This window comes from Elephas maximus, chromosome 19, assembly GCF_024166365.1.
Source record: "Elephas maximus indicus isolate mEleMax1 chromosome 19, mEleMax1 primary haplotype, whole genome shotgun sequence".
Taxonomy (NCBI): domain Eukaryota; kingdom Metazoa; phylum Chordata; class Mammalia; order Proboscidea; family Elephantidae; genus Elephas; species Elephas maximus.
The window spans coordinates 1,149,260-1,173,499 of NC_064837.1; the positions used below are offsets into that span (position 1 = coordinate 1,149,260).

At 39.8% G+C, this 24,240-nt stretch overlaps 1 protein-coding gene across 6 annotated transcripts in view; it reads left to right on the plus strand.

The window, feature by feature from the left end:
* The window catches only part of SPECC1 (sperm antigen with calponin homology and coiled-coil domains 1), a 477,242-nt gene that overhangs the window by 336,281 nt on the left and 116,721 nt on the right, over positions 1-24,240 (plus strand). For all 6 annotated transcript variants that reach the window (XM_049860224.1, XM_049860218.1, XM_049860220.1 and 3 more), the window contains 2 exons: positions 13,636-13,781; positions 15,106-15,206. In XM_049860224.1, coding sequence (XP_049716181.1) covers positions 13,636-13,781; positions 15,106-15,206 — 247 coding nt within the window. The remainder of the gene's footprint in view (positions 1-13,635; positions 13,782-15,105; positions 15,207-24,240) is intronic.

The window sequence follows — 24,240 nt, forward strand, 5'->3', positions numbered from 1 at the left end:
TGAAGTCTTTGGAATTTTCTCTGTTTAAAGACCTTTGACTTCCAAAAATTTGTAGGAATAAAACATGTTGGCCATATTCTGGATACTAGCATTTCCCTGTGGAACAGTGTAAACTGTTAACTCATGCGTGCGTGCGTGTGTGAACTAAGATCCTGTTGCGTTAACTCCTTGACTGGCCTTTCCCTCCCCATTTCTATTTTCGCAGCTCCATGGTCTCTGTCAGCTAGCAGAGCATTTGGTGGAAGACAGCCCAGCCCTTGCCATGACTGGAAACTGCAGCCATTTCTCTATGAAAGGGGGAATAATGTAAAGGAGAAATTCTCTCTTTCTAAAGAGCCGCATTATTTCCTTATAGCACCCTGTTTCACGTAGAGTCATTGCAGTCAAGTCTCTTTACCTTGTTTCTACATATCGGAACCAACTCATTGCATGACCAAAGATGAGCCTTCCTTTTTTTTTTTTTTTTTTTTCTCAGAAGATTCAACAGCCTTTTATTGGGAGAATAAAATGAAGTTGTTCTAAAAAAAAAAAAAGCAAAGTACAAGTTTGTTGTGAAAAAAATTATTTTAGACACAACTAGAGTGTTCAGAGAGCAGTGGCGTAGCAAATCCAGAGCACTGGAAAACGCGACACACGCTTGTGTTCTATTTTTTGGAGTTTATTTTTATGCTTCCTTTTGAATGTGGTAAACTGATAATCATGGAATTAACACTACTTAAGGCACAATAAGAAGCCATCTGTATGATGCCTTGTTCCAAAGAAGTTTGAAAGTTCTGCTTCAGGTCCTGATTGAACTTTTTCAAGTTGGGGCCTAACTTCATTAACCTCATCTGAAACAGAGCCACCACTACGTGTTGCTTTGGTTTCCAAGACCTCTGTTGGGCTAAAGGCACGCAGTAACGCACAGATGATTGGTCGGTAATGAAAGATGTGGTGAGACAGTACAGGTGTGCGTGGCGAGGATGCGCGTTAAAATCTGACTGAAAACTAACACAGCTACAACAAAAGCCTCATGAATAAAACTTACCAGAAGTGTATAATTGAGAGTGGTCCAAAATTCAAAGTATGATTTTAAACTTTTGAAAGTGTCTACTTTGTAATTCTCTTGTGAGGAACTGGTGGACGGACAGGATACACAGAGTAGGGCTGTGAAAGAATAAGACAAGGGTTGTTTGTCTAATAATAGGAAACTTAGAAACAGGGATATTCTTTAAACTCAGGAAGACTTTTGGGATCAAAGGACAGTGCACAGAATCACTAGCAAAAAGAGGCGTTGACGTCTTCTCTGTAAAACTCATTTAGACCCTGTTAGAATTGTCCTACTAGGATAGAAACTTACATCCTGGGAGATTTTTACCTCGAACTGAGAATTCTTAGAATGATTTAAAATTACTTTGCCATGTGTTTTCAAATATATGCAATAGGAAGACCACACCTCAACTTGGTATGAACAGCTGTATTTGTACTGCATAGTTTGACCTGTCTTTACTCGTGATAACGCTGAATATTTTTATATGTAAGCAATTATGAAGTGCTAAATAAATGTATTAATATTTAGAAGAGTCTTTTGCCTAATTTTTAGTCACTGGCCACCTTTTGTAAGGTCTCTGTGTTGTTTTGTTCTAAATTTTTTAGTGAAGATAGTTTCAAAAATTTAAAGCCAAGTCAAAGAACTAGAATTTGACGTTCAAGCAAGGTGGACTTTAAACACAAATTGTAGGTAGGATGCTGATTTGGAATATGAAGATAATTCTCCCATAATTTCATTATTAGACTAAGAGAAGAAGCAGCAAAAATATTTAACTTGCATAAGTTGATTTTTAAAGCAAAACTCCAGGGTATCAGAAAATACAGTACATGGAATTTGAGGTCTGCATTTGTCTTGTTGGAATAGAAAAACAAATTGTTTGGGTGATTTAATTTATTAGATTTTTTTCTTAATTATAAAGTATTATTTAGGTATGCTGGTAAAAAAAAAAAAAAAGAGATGTATAAAGAAAAGTTTAACCTTCTCCCTCTTGCAGAATCACCCTCTAAGGTACTCAGCGTTAACTGTATTTTCTGTATCTCTCCATTTATTCCTATAAATACATGTAGGGTTCATTTAACTATTTTGTATAAAAGTGGGGTGATACTCTATACAGTACTTTCCATTTCAAGTACCATACCAGGGGCATCCTTCCAGGTCAATATCTACAGATCTAACTCATTTTAATAGCTACATGGTATTCCACAACATGGATAAACCTTGGAGTATTGAAACATAGTCTTATTGATGATAGTCAAGGTTATATTTTCTAGTTGTTTTTTCCTTCTTTACAAAAAATACTGTAATAAAAATCCTTATTCATCATAATAGCTTATGTTTTTATTTTTATAGGATGGGTTCCTGAAAGTATGATTGCTGCGTCAGAGAATAAAAAAAAAACAAACCAAACCCGCCGCCGTCAAGTCGATTCCGACTCTTAGCGACCCTATAGGACAGAGTAGAACTGCACCATAGAGTTTCCGAGAAGCACCTGGTGGATTCGAATGGCCGACCTCTTGGTTAGCAGCCATAGCAATTAGAGAACATGCACACTTTTTATTTTAATAGGTATTGCCTGATTACTTGCCCAAGTGCTGACATTTTGCTGTTAATCTCTCTTGTATAAAAATGCTCGTGTCTACATAGCCTTAGCAGCTATGGATATTACAAATCTTAATTTTTGCTCATAGGATAGGCCAAAAATGCTGTCTTATTATTACTTTAATTCACATTTCCCCCAGCATATTTTTATATGTTTATTATGAGTCAGAATCAACTCAACGGCAATGGGTTTTTTTTTTTTTTTTTGGTGGCTAAGTTGTTAAGCACTTAGCTGCTAACCAAAAGGTCAGCAGTTTGTACCCACCAGCCACTCCACAAAAGAAAGGTGGCAGTCTGCTTCTGTAAAGATTACAACCTTGGAAACCCTGTGAGGCGGTTCTGCTCTGTCCTGTAGGGTCAGTGTGAGTAGGAATCAACTCTACAGCAATGGGTTTGTTTTTTTGTTTTGTTTTTGCCCTTTTTTATGCATTTTCTTTTCTAACAATTGCTAGTTTAGCACGTTTGCTTATTTTTCCATTGAGCTTATTGTTTTTCTCTTACAAGATTTTAAATTGGTATTTTATTAGGGATATGTGTTTATCTCAATATATTGTATGTCTTTTGGCTTTATTATCTCTAGGCTTACAGAAAATTGTATATTGTTATGTAATTTAATCTGTTAGTCTTTTCCTTTACTGCTTCTTGGCTTTCTGTTTTTAAGATTCTGCTACCCAAGTTTAGACAAACGTTGTTCTAAGGTGCCACTGAGTCAGTTCCAACTCATAGCAATCCTATGTACAACAGAATGAAACACTGCCCAGTCCTGCACCATCCTCACAATCGTTGTTATGCTTGTTGCAGCCACTGTGACATTCCATCTCATTGAGGCCTTCCTCTTTTCCACTGACCCTCTACTTTACCAAGCATGATGTCCTTCTCTAGGGACTGATCCCTCCAGATAACATGTCCAAAGTATATGAGATGTAGTCTTGCCATCCTTGCTTCTAAGGAGCATTCAGGTTGCACTTCTTCCAAGACACATTTGTTCATTCTTTTGACAGTCCATGGTATATTCAGTATTCTTTGCCAACACCACAATTCAAAGGTATCAACTCTTCTTCAGGCTTTCTCATTCATTCCTTGTCCAGCTTTCACATGCATATGAGGCAATTGAAAACAGCATGACTTGGGTCAGGCACACCTTAGTCTTCAAGGTGACTCTTTGTTTTTCAGCACTTTAATGAGGTCTTTTGCAGCAGATTTGCCCAATGCAGTGCATCTTTTGATTTCTTGAATGCTGCTTCTGTGGATGTTGATTGTGTATCCAAGTAAAATGAAATCTTTGACAACTTCGGTCTTTTCTCAGTTTATCATGATGTTGTTTATTGGTCCAGTTGTGAAGATTTTTTGTTTTCTTTATGTTGAGGTATAATCCATACTGAAGGCTGTGGTCTTTGATCTTCATCAGTAAGTGCTTCGAATCCTCTTCACTTTCAGCAAGCAAGGTTGTGTCATATGTGTAACGCAGGTTGTTAATGAGTCCTTCTCTAATCCTGATGCCCCATTCTTCATATAGACCAGCTTCTCGGATTATTTGCTCAGCATAGAGACTGAATAGGTATGGTGAAAGGATATAGCCCTGACACACACCTTTCCTGACTTTAAACCATGCAGTATCCCCTTGTTCTGTTCAAATGACTGCCTCTTGATCTATGCACAGTTTCCTCATGAGCACAACTAAGTGCTCTGGAATTCACATTCTTCACCATGTTATCTATAACTTGTTAGGATCCACACAGTCAAATGCCTTTGCATAGTCAATAAAACGTAGGTAAACATCCTTCTGGTATTCTCTGCTTTCAGCCAGGATCCATCTTACATCAGCTATGATATCCCTGGTTCCGTGTCCTCTTCTGAATCCAGCTTGAATTTCTGGAAGTTCCCTGTTGATATTGCTGCAGCTGCTATTGAATGATCTTCAGCAAAATTTTACTTGTGTGTGATATTAATGATATTGTTCGATAATTACTGCATTTATTTGGATCACCTTTCTTGAGAATATGCATAAATATGGATTTCTTCCAGTCAGTTGGCCAGGTAGCTGTCTTCCAAATTTCTTGGCATAGACGAGTGAGTGCTTCCAGTACTACATCTGTTTGTTCAAACATCTCAATTGGTATGCCATCAATTTCTGGAGCCTTGCTTTTCAACAATGCCTTCAGTGCAGCTTGGACCTCTTCCTTCAGCACCATGAGTTCCTAATCATATACTACCTCCTGAGATGGTTGAACATCAACCAATTCTTTCTGGTATAGTTACTCTGTGTATTCCTTCCATCTTCTTTTGATGCTTCCTGCGTCATTTAATATTTTCCCGGTAGAATCCTTCAGTATTCCAATTTCTGGCTTGAATTTTTCCTTCAGTTGTTTCAGCTTGAGAAATGCCAAGCATGTTCTTCCCTTTGGGTTTTCTATCTCCAGGTCTTTGCACATGTCATCACAATACTTTGTCTTCTCGAGCTGCCCTTTGAACTGTTCTGTTCAGCTCTTTTACTTCATCATTTCTTCCTTTTGCTTTAGCTACTCGATGTTCAGAGCAAGTTTCCGGGTCTTTTCTGACATCCATTTTGGTCTTTTCTTTCTTTCCTGTCTTTTTAATGACCTCCTTTTTTCTTCATGTATGATGTCCTTGATGTTATTCCACAACTCGTCTGGTCTTCAGTCATTAGCGTTCAACACATCAAATCTGTTCTTGAGATGGTGTCTAAATTCAGGTGGAATATACTCAAGGTTGTACTTCGGCTCTCTTGGGCTTGTTCTAATTTACTTCAGTTTCAGCTTGAACTTGCATATGAGCAATTGATGGTTGTTCCACAGCCCACCCCAGCCTTGTTCTGACTGATGATATTGAGCTTTTCCATCGTTTCTTTCCACAGATGTAGTTAATTTGATTGCTTAGTATTCCATCTGGCAAGGTCCATGTGTATAGTTGCCATTTATGTTGGTGAAAAAAGGTATTACTAAAATTCTAAAATGCAATCTCCAGGATCATTTCTATCACCAAGGCCATATTTTCGAACCACCGATCCTTCTTCTTTGTTTCCATCTTTTGCATTCCAATCACCACTAATTATCAATGCATCCTGATTGCATGCTTGATCAATTTCAGACTGCACAAATTGGTAAAAGTCTTCAGTTTCTTTGTCTTTGGCCTTAACGGTTGGTGTGTAAATTTGAATGTTAGTCGTATTAACTGTAGGCGTATGGATATTATCCTATCACTGACAGCGTTGTACTTTAGGATAGATCTTGAAATGTTCTTTTTGACGAATGCAATGCCATTCCTCTTCCAGTTGTCACCCCCAGCATAGTAGACCATATGATTGTCCAATTCAAAATGGCCAATACCAGTCCATTTTAGCTCACTAATGTCTAGGGTATCGATGTGTATGCATTCCATTTCATTTTTGACGATTTCCAATTTTCCTAGATTCATACTTATTACATTCCAATTTCCAATTATTATTGGATGTTCACAGCTGTTTCTTTTCATTTTGAGTCATGCCACGTCAGCAAATGAAGGTCCCAAAAGCTTGACTCCATCCATGTCATTAAGGTCAACTCTATATTGAGGAGGCAGCTCTTCATCAGTCATATTTTGAGTGCCTTCCAACCTGAGGGGCTCATCTTCCAGCACTATATCAGAATATCAGACAGTGTTCCGCTGCTATTCATAAGGTTTTCACTGGCTAATTCTTTTCAGAAGTAGACCATGGGGTCCTTCTTCCTAGTCTGTCTTAGTCTGGAAGCTCAGCTGAAACCTGTCCACATGGGTGACCCTGCTGGTGTTTGAATACCAGTGGCATAGCTTCCAGCATCCCAGCAACACACAAGCCCCCACAGTATAACTAACAGACGTGCTTGAGTTAGACAAATAGACTCTTAAATTTTGTTCATATATTTTGCACACACACACTTTTTACATACATATTCAAATATTTGATCCACCTTTATTTAATCTGGTGTTAAGTATGGATCTTTTTCTTCCATTTCATTAGCCAGTCATACCAACATCATTTGTTAACAAAACCGTCTCTGCCCAGTGAATTGAAATCTCACATCTTTACTTTGTTTATTCATCAATATTCAGAGAGACTGTCTTTGTTATCTAGTGTTGCTATAACAAGAATACCACAAGTAGATGGCTTTAACAAAGATATATTTATTTTATCCCAGCCTAGGAGTCTAGAAGTCCAAATTCAGGGCACCAGCTCTAGAAGGCTTTCTCTGTCGGCTCTGGGGGAAGGTCCTTGACATCAGTCTTCCCCTAGCCTAGGAGCATCTCAGCTCAGGGACCCTGGGTCCAAAGGATGTGCTCCATTCTTGGCTCTTCTTGCTTGGTGATAATGAGGTCCCCCTCCTCTCTGCTTTGGGCAGTGGGTCCAGCTGCATCCCGCCAGCACTCACGAAAGGCAACCCCACACTCCAAAACCAAGTTGGTGAAGATCTGACTATTTGAAACCTAGGAGGACATGGCCCCACCTTTTGGGACCCCAGAGGCCATGGCCCTACCCTTTGAAACCAAGACAGCTCTGTTTCCTGTGCTCCTTGTCTCTTCGGCTTCTGGTTCCTTGTTCCTTGGTCTCTTGGCTCTTTGGGCGCTCAGCCCCTTGGGCCTCTTGGGCTGGCCTGGCTTCTGCCCTCCCCAGGCAAGTGTTACAAAGCTCTTGAGCTCTACCAGTAAGTGCCTAGAAGCACCCCACTCTGCCAAGAAGCATCCTGCCCAAAGACACTGTTGCTCAGTGGGTTGGCTCCTGCACCATCTCACGCACACTGATCTGGCTCTGCTGCTGCCATTTCTCTGCTGCTGCTTCTTGTCATCTGTGTTGTCTCTGCTGTTACAGCAGCCCTCACTTCCTCCTGAGCTCTCACCAGAATCATTTTTGATGTCCATAATTCCACCAACAGTCTCTTCAAGACAATCTATGCTTTCACTATTAGGCACCTTAAAACTCTTCCAGCCTCTACCCATTGCTGAATTCCAAAACCACTTCTACATTGTAGGTATCAGTTATAGCAGCATCCCACTCCTGGTACCAAATTCTTAGTTACCTAGTGCTGGTATAACAGAAATACCACAAGTGGATAGCTTTAACAAAGAGAAATTTATTCTATCACTGCTTAGGAGGCTAGAAGTCCAAATTCATGGCACCAGCTCTAGGGGAAGGCTTTCTCTGTCAGCTCTTGGGGAAGTTCCTTGTCATCAATCTTCCCCTGGTCTAGGAGCTTCTCAATGCAGGAACCCGGACACGCTCTGCTCCTGGCTCTTCTTGGTGGTAATGAAGTCCCCCTCCCCTGTGCTAAATTTCCTCTTTTAGATCTCAAAAGAGATCGACTCATGTTACAGCCTAATCCTGTAGATTGAGTCCTGCCCCATTAACATAACTATCTCTAATCCTGCCTTATTAACATCATACAGGTTAGGATTTACAACACACAGCATAATCGTATCAGATCCCAAAATGATGGACAGCCAGACAATACTGGGAGTCATGGCCTAACCAAGTTGATACACATTTGGGGGGACGCAATTCAGTCCATAACAGAGAGCTTCCCAAATATACCACCATTGCTTTTTCTCTCTTGGTTCTGCTTTAAACTATTTTAATAGTATTATTAGACTGTTTATATTATTTTTAATCTCAACCTTTTTGTTTCAAATTATCATTTTATTTTTCACATTTTTTTCTTATTTTCTTAAATTTTATTGTGTACTTGAGGCAGGTGGTATCAAAAATCTAATTCTGTTTCCTGTTATAAATTTAAGGAGCCCAGGTGGTGCAGTGGTTAAAGCGCTCAGCTACCAACCTAAAGGTCTACAGTTCAAACCCACCAGCTGCTCTGTAGGAGAAAGATGTAGCAACCTGCTTCCATAAAGGTTTACAACCTTGGAAGCCCTATGGGGCACTTCTGTTCTGTCCTATGAGTGGGAATTGACTTGACTGCAGTGGGTTTGGTTTGGGGTTGGTCATAAATTTACAAATGTCTGTTTTCTCTTGAGTGTAGTTATTTTCTTTGTTTTATATTATAAAATATTTGTGTATATTCCCCATCACTCAGTCTTGCTTAAATAAATAAAAGTGAGTCAAGGCCTAACACTGGTCCAAGATCAATGTCTGTAGATTATGCCTAGATCCACTCACTGTGCCTGACAACTCTCAGAGTCTTCTCATATCTTAAACTAGAAGGAAGGCACTTTAAGGTAAACTTACATTACATATTCAGAGACACAGAAGTTCAAACAGAGCATAGAGTGAGTAGGTGCCTAGTAGGGGAATTCATCTGTGCCTGATTTCTTATTTAGTGAGACTGGAATACAGGAGCCAGCTTTCTGGGTCTAGTTTTGTGTTGGCTCAAAAAAGTACATAGAATGACAGTTCCTGATATCCTTGTTGCTACTGCCCTTTGTGCCTCAGATGAACTATGTCCCGATCTTCTTGGGCCAAAACTGGTTGCCATGAGGCCATCTCCAAGTGCTGGCGGCCCCATTGGCATCACAGTAGAACTGCGCTCCATAGGTTTTCAGTGGCTGGTTTTTCAGACGTGGATCTCCAGGCCTTTCTTTTGAGATGCCTCTGGGTGGACTCAAACCACCAACCTTTTGTTTAGCAGCTGATCACATTAACTGTTTGCACCACATCACATCTTAATGCCACAATCCTTTGTAAGATAAAGGTTCTGCACACTCTCTGTCCTTCTCAGGTGGCTCTCCAGCCGCAGCCCTCTATTGTAGGAGACATTGCTAGGGTTTTTCCCATATCCCATATCTGCATTTTCTTTGGAAGGGATTTGGGGATAAACTTTAGGTATTTTCTTTCAATTTTTTTCCCACGCTTACTCTGTGTAGCAGAAGTTCTTCAAAGTCTAAGGCATGCAGACTGTACCCTTATACCAGTGCTGATTCAGGACTTTCACTATGTATTTCTTTGATTATTTTCATTGGGATTTGGAAATTAAGATGCTTGTGTTCAAATTCTCACTGTAACCTGTTTGTCTTTATTTTTGTGTATATTCTTAGAGTGAAATTCAGAAGATACTGTTTAACACCTGAAAGAGAAAATACTAATTTCCTTCTCACTAGAGTAGCACACTTATTTTTAGATCTCTTGTGCAAAGGAATAAGAAGTACTTTGAGAAATTTACTTTCCAGGTAAAGGAATAGAATGAGAAAAGCCAAGGAGGCTGGAACAGAAAAGAAACAAAACTTGAGGTTGCTGGAGTTAGTCCAGAAGCTAAATGGGTAGAGGGGAGCCGTAGGAAACACACCCGTGTGACGTGGGAAGACCTAGAGCTGGGCTCTGGTTGGTTGCTCAGGAAAAAAGCCCATGGCAGTTTTAAGCATGTGATTGACATGTCATGTCCTCTCTACAAATATTAATCTGCCAGTCTTGAAGGTAAAAAAAAAAAAAAAAGTAGCAGTGGTAAAATTTTGGATCAAAATAGACAACACAAAATGGTGGCGTGGATGAAGTAAATGATGTAGAAAATTAACATTTGAAGAGTATTCTGCTACTAGGAGCTCTTGTGGCACAGTGGTTAAGTGCTCAGCTGCTAGCCAAATGGTTGGCATTTGGAACCCACTAGCCGCTCTGTGGGAGAAGGATGTGGCAGTCTGCTTCCGTAAAGATTTACAACCTTGGAAGCCCTGCAGGGCAGCTCTGCTCTGTCCTAGAGGGTCGCTGTGAGTTGGAATCAAATAGATGACGACGGGGGGATTCTGTTACTGAACAAGGATAGCAGTGAATCCTAGAAATTAAATAAAGTTGTAATAGAAAAAAATAATTGCAGACACGTATGCATATATATGCTTTAATTCTAACATGAGCAACGTAGCATAAATAGCAGTTGGTGAATGGAGGGGGTTTTCACTGTTGTGGATGCTGGGCTTATGCCTCAGGGCCTCTCCTAACCACACCTGTCCATCTCAGGTATGGGTTGCCACTTCTGAAAAACAGATTATTGCATAAAAACAAGAGCAATGGAATAAGTATTTGTATTATTTTTCTTAAATACTTTTTAAATAAGATTTAAAAAGAAACACCATCAGCGTTATTATTTTTTAGAATCCGTGTCTACCTCTCAGAACACTCACGCATCATAGGAAATTTGAGAAAGACGTGGCAAGCTAAGTTTGCATCCCAGATTCCTCATTTATAAGCTGAAATGAATTATCACTATACTTATACATGCTGGGGTGGGTGGAAAGCATACTTTGTTTTTATTGTTTTAAATGTAGGCTATTCTGTCTGAGGTGCAACTGAAGAAGCAGCAAACTGTTAAATGCTGTAGGAAAAACTAATTGTTAGACTTACTGAAGGTTGGTATGTTTGTTCACAGTTACATTTACAAAACCGTGTAAGCTGTACATTTAGGTGATTTGAGAGATTTTCAGGGCTTGTTTGACTATATACTTAACTTTTATCTTACATCTTGGCTTTAGAACCTAACAGCTGCATTAGACAATAGCTAGCTAACCTTGAACAATTTTTCCTTTAATGAATTTGTTAAAATGTACCTGGTTATGTGGTTAAATTTTTTTTTTTAACATTTTTATAGAGCACAGAGTTCTTGTTCTCCTTGGAACAGAGGAAATTTAATACTTTATTTAATCCTGGGGCTGTTACTGGTTGATCCAAAACAATTTGAAGACAGGCTGGTGTGAGGAATTCAAGCCTTTTTTTTTTTTTTTTTTTTAAATAAAGCCAATAACATTCTTAATAATTATTTTCTATGGTTATTCAGTTCAGGCTTTGATTTGTGAATCCTTCCCCCACCTCCTCCACCTACACACATAAATCCTTGTTATATAATATGGTGGGTGTTTAGTCCAGTAGCCTCTCTAATCAACTAAATAATGTACAGGATTTTCTCATGCTGACTTATTGTTCTAGCTAAGCAGACTAATTGTTTGAAATATTGTCTTTGGATGTCCGAGTACTGGAAATAGATTCATGTAGCCTTGCTTACAGAGTCTAAATAAATCTTCTTTATCTGTTTGTTGTTATGAATCACAGAGAAACTTAGACCGTTGGAGAGAATACCTCAGCAATACGCAGGACTCTCCATTTTTATTCTTACTAAACTATCAAGGAATGAAATAAACATGAATTTTTCAAAGTGATAGTTCTCTCAAGGGGTGCCCTGAGCGTCTACAATGCACGTTAGTACCCAGTCATTTAAATGGACTGGTAAGAAAGTGGCGCATTTTGTCTGATAATGACCTTCCTGAGAGTGGCTGCGTGTACCTAACTTGATTTCATCCTCTTTCTGATATTCACCACCTGATTTTATACTGTGTAACCCAAAGGAAAAAGTACAGAACCAACCCCTACAATTTCTGAAATGCCTCAGGTATTTTTCCCCAAAGAAGTCTGGTGTTTGCTGCCTTTTTTTTTTTAATTCAAAGAAGAGAGGCTGTGGAGGCAAGAATGTAGGGCAGTTTAGTTTAAGTGTTTTAAATTCTGTTTCACGTAAATGTATTCTATTCATGTTGATACAGAACAAGAGAAGGAAGTTTAGCAAAACTGCAGAACCTTATGAAGTAGCTAGATTAATTTCAAAAACATCAGTAAATAAATATTTTAAACTTCCACTGACCTTATTAAAGTATACTTCCAGAGATATTCTGTTTGAGCTCTTCTCGTAAATTAGTCATCTTCTTGTGAAACAGCTGTGGCAATTTGATACAATAAAAGGGGAATAGTTTAGAAATCAGAAGATTGGGAGTTCTCGTCTTGGCTCATTCACAGGGAGATTAAATGACATGCCCAAGTCGCCTGGGACGAAGCCACGCATGAGAGGATTGAATCAGATGATCTATCTATGCTCAAGTTTAGAAACCACAGTGAGAACATACCAGGAAACTTGGGTGAGAGTAAAAGCTTCACCTCTTGCAGAGTTGCAGAGGTGTTATCATACTATTAAACAGTATGTAAATCAGGGTTCTGTTGTGTAGAACAGATTGCACTGTAGTTGGTTTTAGCTTAAAAGTATTAACTGACTTCCAGAATTGTTGAGAGGCCTGAAGCAAGAGACTCTAGGCTAAGCTTCCAGGGGGAATTCCCAAAGTCACCGCAGAACTGAGCCGCCAGCAGAGCTGCTGCCTCTGCTAGGAGCAGGAACCTTAAATCAGAAAGCTCATGCCCAACGGGAAAGCCAGCACTGCAGTGACCAGCTCCAGAAACGTCTAGTCTCTGCTGCAGCCTGTTTCTACATAGTGAATACTCTTGCGCCCTGCTTTTCTTCCCCCATGTTAGGTCCAAATCCAGGGCTTCCCCACCCTTTTCTGATTGATGGAACCTAAATTCCATCTGAAATCTTAGCTTCAGGAGATTCTTGAGAAATGTACATTCATTTTCCCACCTCTGTATACTAGATAAAAAAACAAACCCGTTGCCATCGAGTCAGTTCCGACTCATAGTAACCCTATAGGTCAGAGTAGAACTGCTCCAAAGTTGAACCGCCAACCTTTCGTTAGTGACCTAGCCCTGGTGGTGCAGTGGTTAAGAGCTTGGCAGCTAACCAGAAGGTCAGCTGTTTGAATCCACCAGCTGCTATTTGGAAACCCTATGGGTCTCTGACCCATAGAGTGGTCGTGAGTCAGAATCTACTCAGTGGCAATGGTTTGGGTATACTAGATGGTGATTGGACTATACCTTGATGAGGCAATCCATTGTATCCACCAAGCTCAATATTTATCATAAATAACATTTGTATGTTTTGTTTGGAGAGTGGATTCATATACTTTTTATTTAGAGCTAATGTCAAGTCACTCTTCATATAAAATTATTTATGACCATTCCCAAGAAAATATCTTTTATAAAAATTGAGAGTAGTACCTATGTTATTTCCTAAAGGTATAAAGCTGATACAGAAAACAGGATTTTAAATTTAGGATTCTCCTTCCAGACTTGTTTGTTTTCTCCTCACTGGTCTGTTTCCATATATGCCTTTTTCCCATGGGAATACCCTCCATCTTTTCAATTTGATTTGCTCTTTACCGTGCAGACCTGTGAATGAAGAGTCAGAGTCCTCCGAGGTGGATGCTCCTGGCCGGTGGCTTGGTGTCTATGTTAACAGAACATCCCCAACACCTTCAGAGTCTGTAACCACTGTTAAGTCACTTATCAAGTCATTTGACTTGGGACATCCAGGTATTTAAACATTTTATTTTAAAAGCAAAACTTCAAACCTTGGCCCAGTGTACTCTACACTGGCCCCAAGTAGGATACCATCAGAAGGGCTGTTTCTAGATCTTGCCATATACAGCTTCTGTCTGCAAGAGTCTGGCTGAGGCTCCAGTGAGACAGTAGAGAATCTGGCTCTTGTGTAATGCAAATATAATTTCCCCTTTCCTCTACCTCTTCCTTACCTCTAATTCCTGCTTTGCCACTTATCTTTTCTGCCTCATGTGTCCACTAAGTAGCCCTGGTGGTGCAGTGGTTAAGTGTTTGGCTGCTAACAAAAAGGTCAGCAGTTAGAATCCACCAGCCTCTCCTTGGAAACTGTATGAGGCAGTTCTACTCTATCCTGTAAGGTGGCTATGAGTTGAAATGGACTCAATGGCAACAGGTTTTGTTTTTTAGTTTTTGTCCGTTAAATTCAGATCACTACTGTTCACTTTCATAGCATCTCACGAGAATTAGCAGGGTAAGCCAGAGGCTTCCTCTCCTAGGAGATTGGATATTGAGTCCGATCTATGCATTTGGCTTTCTTGTTGGGACCCCTGGTCATCATCATTTTGCAATATGCTGTTAGACTTTTTTCTGCCTAGTATTGTGTGTGAGCACCTGGGCTGATCTGTCATTCTTGGCCTTGGTACATTCCTAGCTTTTTCTGGAACTACCTGGCTGACTCACAATTCCTTTTCATTTGTTCCTGTCTACTTATATGAGCAGAATATACAGCTATACTTTGTAAACACACACACACGTAAATATAATAAGTAGAAGAAACAGAATGTGCATTTATCCACAATAGTGGTATTTTTCTTACCTTGAGTGTAAGAAATATATCCATTGTATTGGAAGACTGAAGTAATAGCTAATTCTAGGATGTGCCTGGTGTCTCTACTAAAATAGTTTGCAGCTTAATTGAGACTAGGGTTAACCTACAAATATTTAAAGATATTAAAGCCCAGTGAGTACATCCAGTGTATGAAGATGGGAAATGAGTTAACAGTAATGGTTTGTGTAAGAACTTACCTGTCCTTTCTTGCCATAGAACTTCATTACACAACATTTTCTTTTTCCTCGGTTTCCTCCATCTAAGACAAATCCCCCATTTACTAACTCCTCCCCTTTCACTCCCCATTTCAGTACTATTCCAGAGGAGAAAAGGATAAAAGAATAAACATTATACTAAATATCATGGCATACTTTTCTTAGTCACCAAAAAAAGTAACAACAAATTAAGAATTATTATTTGCTATTTTAAACTGGAACAACATAGAAACATTCCCTTCCCTTTCCTTGGCAGGTGGAGCTGGACAGAATATTTCTGTTCATAAGACCCCCAGGAGTCCTCTAAGTGGAATACCTGTGAGGACTGCTCCAGCTGCTGCCGTTTCTCCAATGCAGGTATGAGAAGAGATTGTGTTGGGTGGTACCAGGGTTATTCCTCATACCCCAGCAACATAAAAGAAGTGAAAACCAATTGATTTATTTTTTTGAGACCTATCAAACATTATCGTTAATAAGCCTAAAATAATAACGAAATGTTCACAAAATTTAAACTTTTGGTACCTGATCAAGGCCCCAGAGTGACACTGTAAACTTGCAATTCTGTTAGTAACTACTTTTCTTTGCTTCCCATAACACTTTCGAAGTTTTCAATTCAATGAAAATTATGATTTTTTTAGAAATGGACATTGAACAGATCTCAAAGAGCTATTTTGTTTTTAATGCCCCAAAGAGAGAATGTTTACAGTTTATAAATTCTCAGAGTTCACTGGGTACAGAGTACATCATATTTGCCATCTTCTGAAGGTTTTAGGACCAGTGCTTCCTGATGTTTTTCTAGGCCAAGGCTTTGGATAGAATGTTCAGCATGTTGCTCTTGTTGTGTTACGAGCGATATTGTTATTATAAGTACTATTTTTAGTATCAACGAGCCTTAGTGGCACAAACGGTTAAGTGTTTGGCCTAATACAAAGGGATCAAATCAACCACATCTGTGGAAAAAGACAATGGAAAAGCTCAGTATCATCAGTCAGAACAAGGCCAGGGGCCAACCGTGGAACAAACCATCAGTTGTTCATATGTAAGTTCAAGTTGAAGCTGAAGAAAATTAGAACAATTCCACAAGAGCCAAAGTACGACCTTGAGTATATCCCACCTGAATTTAGAGACCATGTCAAGAATAGATTTGATGAGGAAATGCTCACGATCATTAGCCATTAGAGAAATGCAAATCAAAACTACAGTGAGATACCATCTCACCCAACAATGCTGGCACTAATCCAAAAAATACAAAATAACAAATGCTGAAGAGCCTGTGGGGAGATTGGAACTCTTATGTGGTGCTGGTGGGAATATAAAGTGGCATGACCGCTTTGGAAAACAATATGGTGCTTCCTTAAAAAGCTAGAAATACAATACAATCCAGCAGTCCCACTTCTAGAAATATACCAGAGAGAAGTAAGAGCCATCACATGAATAGACATATGCACACCCATGTTCATTGCAGCACTATTCACAATACGAGAAAGACGGAATCAACTAAATGCCCGTCAACAGATGAATGAGTAAACAAATCATGGTACATACACATGATAGAATACTATGCAACAATAAAGAACACTGATGAATCCGTGAAACATCTCACCACGTGGATGAATCTGGTCAACATTATGCTAAGTGAAGTAAGTCACAAAAGGACAAATATTGTATGCGACCACAATTATAAGAACTCAAGAAAAGGTTTAAACAAGAAAAAAGCATTCTCTGATGGTTACTAGGGTGGGATGGGAGGGGGAGGGGAAATCACTAACTAGATAATAGACAAGGGTCAACTTCGGTGAAGGGAAGGACAACACACAATACAGGCGAAGTCAGCACAACTGGACCAAAGCAAAAGCATAGAAGTTCCCTAGACACATCCAAACACTTTGAGGGACAGAGTAGCTGGGGCTGGGGCCTGGGGACCATAGTTTTGGGGGTCATCTAGGTCATTTGGCATAACATAGTTTATAAAGAAAATGTTCTCCATCCCGCTTTGGTGAGCAACATCCGAGGTCTTAAAGGCTTGCAAGCACCTGTCTAAGACATATCTATTGGTCCCATCCCACTTGGAACAAAGGAGAATGAAGAAACCCAAAGATAAAAGGAAAACACTAGCCCAAAGGACTAAAGGACCAAATGAACCAGAGACTCTACCAACCTGAGACCAGAAGAACTACATGGTGCCCTCCTACCACCAATGACTGCCCTGACAGGGAACACAACAGAGAATCCCAGAGGGAGCAGGTGAAAAATGTAGCACAGAACTCAAATTCACATAAAAAGACCAGACTTACTGGCCTGACAGAGACTGAAGGAACCCCTGAAACTATAGCCCCCAGAAGCTCTGTTAACCCAGAACTGAAACCATTCCCGAAGCCCACTCTTGAGACAAAGATTAGACAAGCCTATAAAACAAAAAATAATACACCTGCAGAACGGGCTTTTTAGTTCACACAAGTATAAAAGACCAAATGGGTAGCTCCTGTCTGAAAGCAGGATGAGAAGGCAGGAGGGGACAGGAACTGGTCAAATGGACGCAGGGAACCTAGGGTGGAAAGTGGGTATGTGTTGTCACGTTATGGAGATTGCAACCAATGTCACAAAACAGTGTATGTATGACTTTTTGGATGAAAAATTAACTTGAGTTGTAAACTTTCACCTAAAGCACACACACACAAAAAAAAGTAGACTTGATGTGTTGAACACTAATGACTGAAGACCAGGCAAGTTGTGGAATGACATCAAGTACTTCATACATGAAGAAAGCAAGAGATCATTAAAAAGACTGGAAAGAAAGACAACATCAAAATGAATGTCAAAAGAGGCTCAAAAACTTGCTCTTGAATGTTGAGTAGCTAAAGCAAACAGAAGACATGATGAAGTAAAAGAGCTGAATAAAAGATTTCAAAGGCCAGCTCAAGAAGACAAAGTAAAGTATTATGAAGACGTGTGCAAAGACCTGGAGTTAGAAAACAAAAAGAGAAGAACACACTCAGCATTTCCCAAGCTGAAAGAACTGAAGAAAAAATTCAAGCCTCGAGTTGCAATAGTGAAGGATTCTATGGGGAAAATATTAAATGACGCAGGAAGCCTCAAAAGAAGATGGAAAGAATACACAGAGTCACCGTACCAAAAAGAACTGGTCGACATTCAGCCATTTCAGGAGGTAGCATATGATCAGGAACCAAGGTACTGAAGGAAGAGGTCCAAGCTGCATTGAAGGCATTAGTGAAAAACAAGGCTCCAGGAATTTATGGAATACCAATAGAGATGTTTCAACAAATGGATGCAGTGCTGGCAGTGCTCACTTGTCTATGCCAAGAAATTTTGAAAGACAGCTACCTGGACAACCAACTGAAAGAGATCTGTATTTATGCCTGTTCCCAAGAAAGGCGATCCAACTGAATGTAGAAATTATTGAACAATATCACTAATATCACACACAAGTAGAATTTTGCTGAAGATCATTCAAAAGCAGCTGCAGCTGTACATCGACAGGGAACTCTCAGAAACTCAAGCTGGATTCAGAAGAGGACTTGGAATGAGGGATATCATTGCTGATGTCAGGTGGCTGAAAGCAGAGAATACCAGGAAGGTGTTCGTTTGTGTTTTATTGACTATGCAAAGGCATTCGACTGTGTGGATCATAACAAATTTTGCATAACATTGCAAAGAATGTGAATTCCAGAACATTTAGTTGTGCTCACGAGGAACCTGTACATAGATCAAGAGGCAGTCATTCGAGCGGAACAAGAGGATACTACATGGTTTAAAGTCAGGAAAGATGTGCGTCAGGGTTGTATCCTTTCACCATATTTATTCAATCTGTATGCTGAGTAAATAATCCGAGAAGCTGGTCTATATGAAGAAGAACGGGGCATCAGGATTGGAGGAAGATTCATTAACAACCCTGTGTTATGCAGATGACACAACCTTGCTTGCTGAAAGCTTAGAGGACCTGAAGCACTTACTGATGAAGATCAAAGACCACAGCTTTCAGTATGAATTACACCTCCACATGAAGAAAACAAAAATGCTCATGTCCAGACCAGGAAGCAACATCATGATAAATGGAGTAAAGATTGAAGTTGTCAAGGATTTCATTTTACTTGGATCCACAATCAACACCCATAGAAACAGCAGTCAAGAAATCAAAAGATACATCTCATTGGGCAAACTTGCTGCAAAAGACCTCTTTAAAGTGTTAAAAAAGTACAGATGTCACTTTAAGGACTAAGGTATACCTGACCCAAACCATGATGTTTTCAGTTGTCTCATGTGCATGCGAAAGCTGAACAATGAATAAGGAAGACCAAAAAAGAATTGATGCCTTTGATTTTGCTATTGGCAAAGAATATTGAATATACCATGGACTGCCATCATCTGCATAATGCAGGTTGTTAATGAGTCTTCCTCCAATCTTGATGCCCCGTTCTTCTTCATATAGTCCAGCTTCTCGTATTATTTGTTCAGCATACAGATTAAATAGGTATGGTGAAAGAATACAACCCTGACGCACACCTTTCCTGACTTTAAACCAATCAGTATCCCCTTGTTCTGTCTGAACAACTGCCTCTTGATCTATGTAAATGTTCCTCATGAGCACAATTAAGTGTTCTGGAATTCCCGTTCTTCGCAGTGTTATCCATAGTTTGTTATGATCCACACAGTCAAATACCTTGCTTGCTGAAAGTGAAGAGGACTTGAAGCACTTACTAATGAAGATCAAAGACCACAGCCTTCAGTATGCATTACACCTCAATATAAAGAAAACAAAAATCCTCACAACTGGACCAGTGAGCAACACTGTGATAAATGGAGAAAAGATTGAAGTTGTCAAGGATTTCATTTTACTTGGATCCACAATCAACAGCCATGGAAGCAGCAGTCAAGAAATCAAATGATGCATTGCATTGGGCAAATCTGCTGCAAAGGACCTCTTCAAAGTGTTGAAGAGCAAAGATGTCACCCTGAAGACTAAGGTGCGCCTGACCCAAGCCATGGTATTTTCAATCACATCATATGCATGTGAAAGCTGGATAATGAATAAGGAAGACCGAAGAAGAGTTGACGCCTTTGAATTGTGGTGTTGGCGAAGAATGTTGAATATACCATGGAGTGCCAAAAGAACAAACAAATCTGTCTTAGAAGAAGTACAACCAGAATGCTCCTTAGAAGCAAGGATGGCGAGACTGCGTCTCACATACTTTGGACGTGTAGTCAGGAGGGATCAGTCCCTGGAGAAGGACATCATGCTTGGCGGAGTACAGGGTCAGTGGAAAAGAGGAAGACCCTCAATGAGGTGGATTGACACAGTGGCTGCAATGATGAGCTCAAGCATAACAAGGATTGTAAGGATGGCGCAGGACCGGGCAGTGTTTCGTTGTGTTGTGCATGGGGTCACTGTGAGTCGGAACCGACTCGACAGCACCTAACAACTACAACAACATGGACTGCCATAAGAACAAATAAATCTGTCTTGGAATAAATAGAGCCAGAATACTCCTTAGAAGCGAAGATGGCAAGACTATGTCTCACATACTTTAGATATGTTATCAGGAGGGATCAGTCCCTGGAGAAGGACATCATGCTTGGTAGAGAGTCCTCGAAAAAGAGGAAGACCCTCAATGAGATGAATTGACACAGTGGCTTTCGACAATGGGCTCGAGCATGTCAACAATTATGAGGATGGCACAGGACTGGGCAGTGTTTTGTTCTGTTGTACATAAGGTCACTAGGAGTCAAAACTGACTTGACAGCACCTAACAACAACACTAAGAAGCCCAGGTGATGCAGTGGTTAAAGCATTCGGCTGGTAACCAGAAGGTCAGCTGTTTGAGCCCACCAGCTGCTTTGTGGGGGGAGATGTGGCAGCCTGCTTCAGTTAAGATTTACATCCTTAGAAACCCTGTGGGGCAGTTCTACTCTGTCCTGTAGGGTTGCTGTCTTAGCTTTCTGGTGCTGCTATAGTAACAGCATATGGATGGCTTTGACAAAGAGAAATTTATTCTCTCACTGTCTAGGAGGCAAGAAGTCTGAATTCAGGGTGCCAGCTCCAGGGGAAGGTTCCTCTCTCTGTTGACTCTGGGGGAAGGTCGTTGTCATCAATCTTCCCCTCTTGAGGAGCTTCTCAGCACAGGGATCCTGGGTCCAAAGGACACACTATTCTCCTGGCTCTTGTTTCTAGGTGATTTGAGGTCCCCCTATCCCTCTGCAGAAACCCTGGTGGTGTAGTGGTTAAGAGCTGTGGCTGTTAAACACAAGGTTGGCAGTTGAAATCTACCAGGGGCTCTTTGGAAACCATATTGGGCAGTTCTACTCTGTCCTATAGGGTCGCTGTGATTTGGAATCAACTCGATGGCAACGGGTTTGGTTTGGTTTTGTCTCTCTGCTAGCTTTTCTCTTTTATATCTCAAAAGAGATTGACTTAAGACATAGCCCAGCCTTGTAGATTGAGTCCTGCCTCATTAACATAATCCTGCCTCAATATATCATAGGGGCAAGATTTACAACAAAGGAAAATCACATCCATTTGAACCCACCAGCCACTCTGGCAGTCAGCTTCTGTAAAGATTTACAGGCTTGGAAACCCTCTAGGGTAGTTCTACTCTGTCCTGTAGGGTTGCTGTGAGTCAGAACTGACTCAATGGCAACAAGTTTAGGTTTATACAAAAATTGTGCGGAAAGTATAGAGAGTTCCCATATACTTGCCTACACCCTGCACATTTTCTTCTATATCTAACATTCCTCTGTTACAATTGAACTAATATGGATTTATTATTATTAACTAATGTTGATAATTTACATTAGCATTCACAATTTGTGTGGTACAGTCCTATGGGTTATGACAAATGCATAATATCATGTGTCCATCATTATAGTATCATACAGAATGGTTTTCCTGCCCTAAAAATGCCCTGACATTCATTGTTTTTAAATGCTATGTAGTATGTAGTGGTTTATTTAATAATTCCTCTATTGATGGATGTTTAGATTGTTTTGGATTTAACTTATTCTACAAACAGTACAATGAAGCTTTCTGTACAGAATTTTGTTCTCTTAAGGGGTGATTTCTGTAGAAGAGTATATCAGCATACGTGATACGCAGATATCAGAAATCCGTCTAGATAGTTAAGCAGGAAGGAAGGCTTTGGTACTGGGAAGCTGGAGGAGAAGACTCTGTTCTAGACTGAGATTCCAGGAAAGCTTCCCAGAACATCTCAAAGTTGGCCAATTAAAGGAGCTGCTACTTCTGCCAGGATCAAGAAGTCATTCTCTAAGTGCTTTCCTAGGACCACACTGACTCAGACACTGTCAATGCCAGCAGTACTGATGCTCCGTGCCCTGCCTCATGACAAAGGTAGGGACCAGACAACAGAAAGAACCTCTGTTCACCTGTCACAGAAAAGCAAATGCCTTCAGGGCCAGGCTTGCAAGCAAAAACCGCAGAAGGGAAGACTTAACCTCCCTTGCATCTTTGAGATCTTCTGAGAATGGGACTGTTTGACAAAAGCTTGGTCACTTGCTGAAACAAGGTTTAGGGCAATCTGGAAAACATATCCTTTAGCTTTCTGGTCTCTTGTAATTCAGAAGTCACGATACAATGAGACTAGAATGGAGTTCGGTGAGCTAGTCCTAAGATCTCCCACAGATGCCTGGATGGTCTGTACTTTAGAATGTTTCTTGTGCACTTGAGAAGAATGTGATTCTGCTGTTCTTGGTACCCAGAAAAAAACCCAATGCCGTCGAGTTGATTTTGACTCATAGCAACCCTATAGGACAGAGAAGAACTGCCCCATAGAGTTTCCAAGGAGTGCCTGGCAGATTTGAACTGCCAACCCTTTGGTTAGCAGCTGTAGCACTTAACCACTATGCCACCAGGGCTTTTTGGGGTAGTGTTCTATATCGTATTTTTAAACAAATAACGTGCACCTTCTGTGTTTGTTTGCCAGCTGCACCTTCCCCCCGCCCCCAAGGTATTTTCATAAGCACCACTGTGCCAATTTTTTTTTCACATGCTGCTGTAAAAAAAAATTAGCACAGCACACTTACAAAAATACCTCATGGGGGGTTGTGACTGGTAAACACGGAAGAAGTACGTTATTTTCATAAAAGTACAGTCTGTGTCAAATAAGCCTAATTGTTTTATAGTGTTGTTCATGTCCTCCATTTCCTTATTGATCTTGTGTCTGGTTGTTCTATTTGTTATTGAAAGTGGGGTATTGAAGTCTCCACGTATTATTGTGGAATTGTCTCTTTCTCCCTTCAGTTCTGTTAAGTTTTGCTTCATATATTTTGGAACTCTGTTTAGTGCATGTATGTATAAAATTGTTATATCTTCTTGCTGGATAGAACCCATTATCAATATAATGCCCTCCTCTGTCTCACGTAACTTTTTTTTTACTTGTGGTAAAAATATGCATAATAAAACTTTTGCCAATTCAACAATTTTTACACATACAATTCAGTGACATTGATTACTATCATCGCGTTGTGCAACTGTCACTATTTTCCATTTCTGAATTTTTTCATGTGACCTTTTTAATTTGAAATCTGTTTTGTCTGATAGTAATGTATCCACCCCAGCTCTCTTTTGGTTACCATTTGTGTGGACTATCTTTTTCCATCCATTTACTTTGTACCTCTTTGTGTCTTTGTATCTAAAGTCAGACTCTTGTAGACATCGTAGAGAAGGATCATGTTTTTTATCCAATTTGTCAGCTTCTGCCTTTAATAGGAAACTTTAATCCATTTACGCTAAAGTAACTACAGACAAGGGAGGGTTTACTTCTGCTGTTTAGCTGTTTGTTTTCTGTATGTCTTATGTGGTTCTTGTTCCTCCGTTTCTCCATTGCTGCCTTTTTAAGAATTTATTTAGTTGAATTTTTGTAGTGTATTGTTTTCATATCTTTCTTTTTCAGTATATCTTTCAGTTATTTTCTTAGTGGTTACTATAAGGATTACTATTAACATCTTAAGCTTATAACAACCTAGTTTGAATAAAGCTAACTTTGTTACAATGGTAAACATACATTCTGCCCTGGTACATCCCCCTCCATCTCCCTTTCTACCTCTGTTGTCACAAATTGCATTGTATGCCCATTAACATAGATCTGTAATTATTGTTTTATATGTTTGACTTTTAAATCGTATATGATAAAAGAAAAGTTATAAACGAAAAGTACTGGTCTTTATATTTACCTATGTGGCTACCTTTACAGTGTTCTTTATTTCTTATGTTTGTGTTACTATCTAGTGTCTTTTCATTTCAGCCTAAAGGACTCTCTTTAGCATTTCTTGCAGAGAAGATCTATTGGTAATGAACTCTCTCATCTTCTATTTATCTGGGAATGTGTTAATTTCTCCTTCATTCTTGAAAGATAGTTTTTCT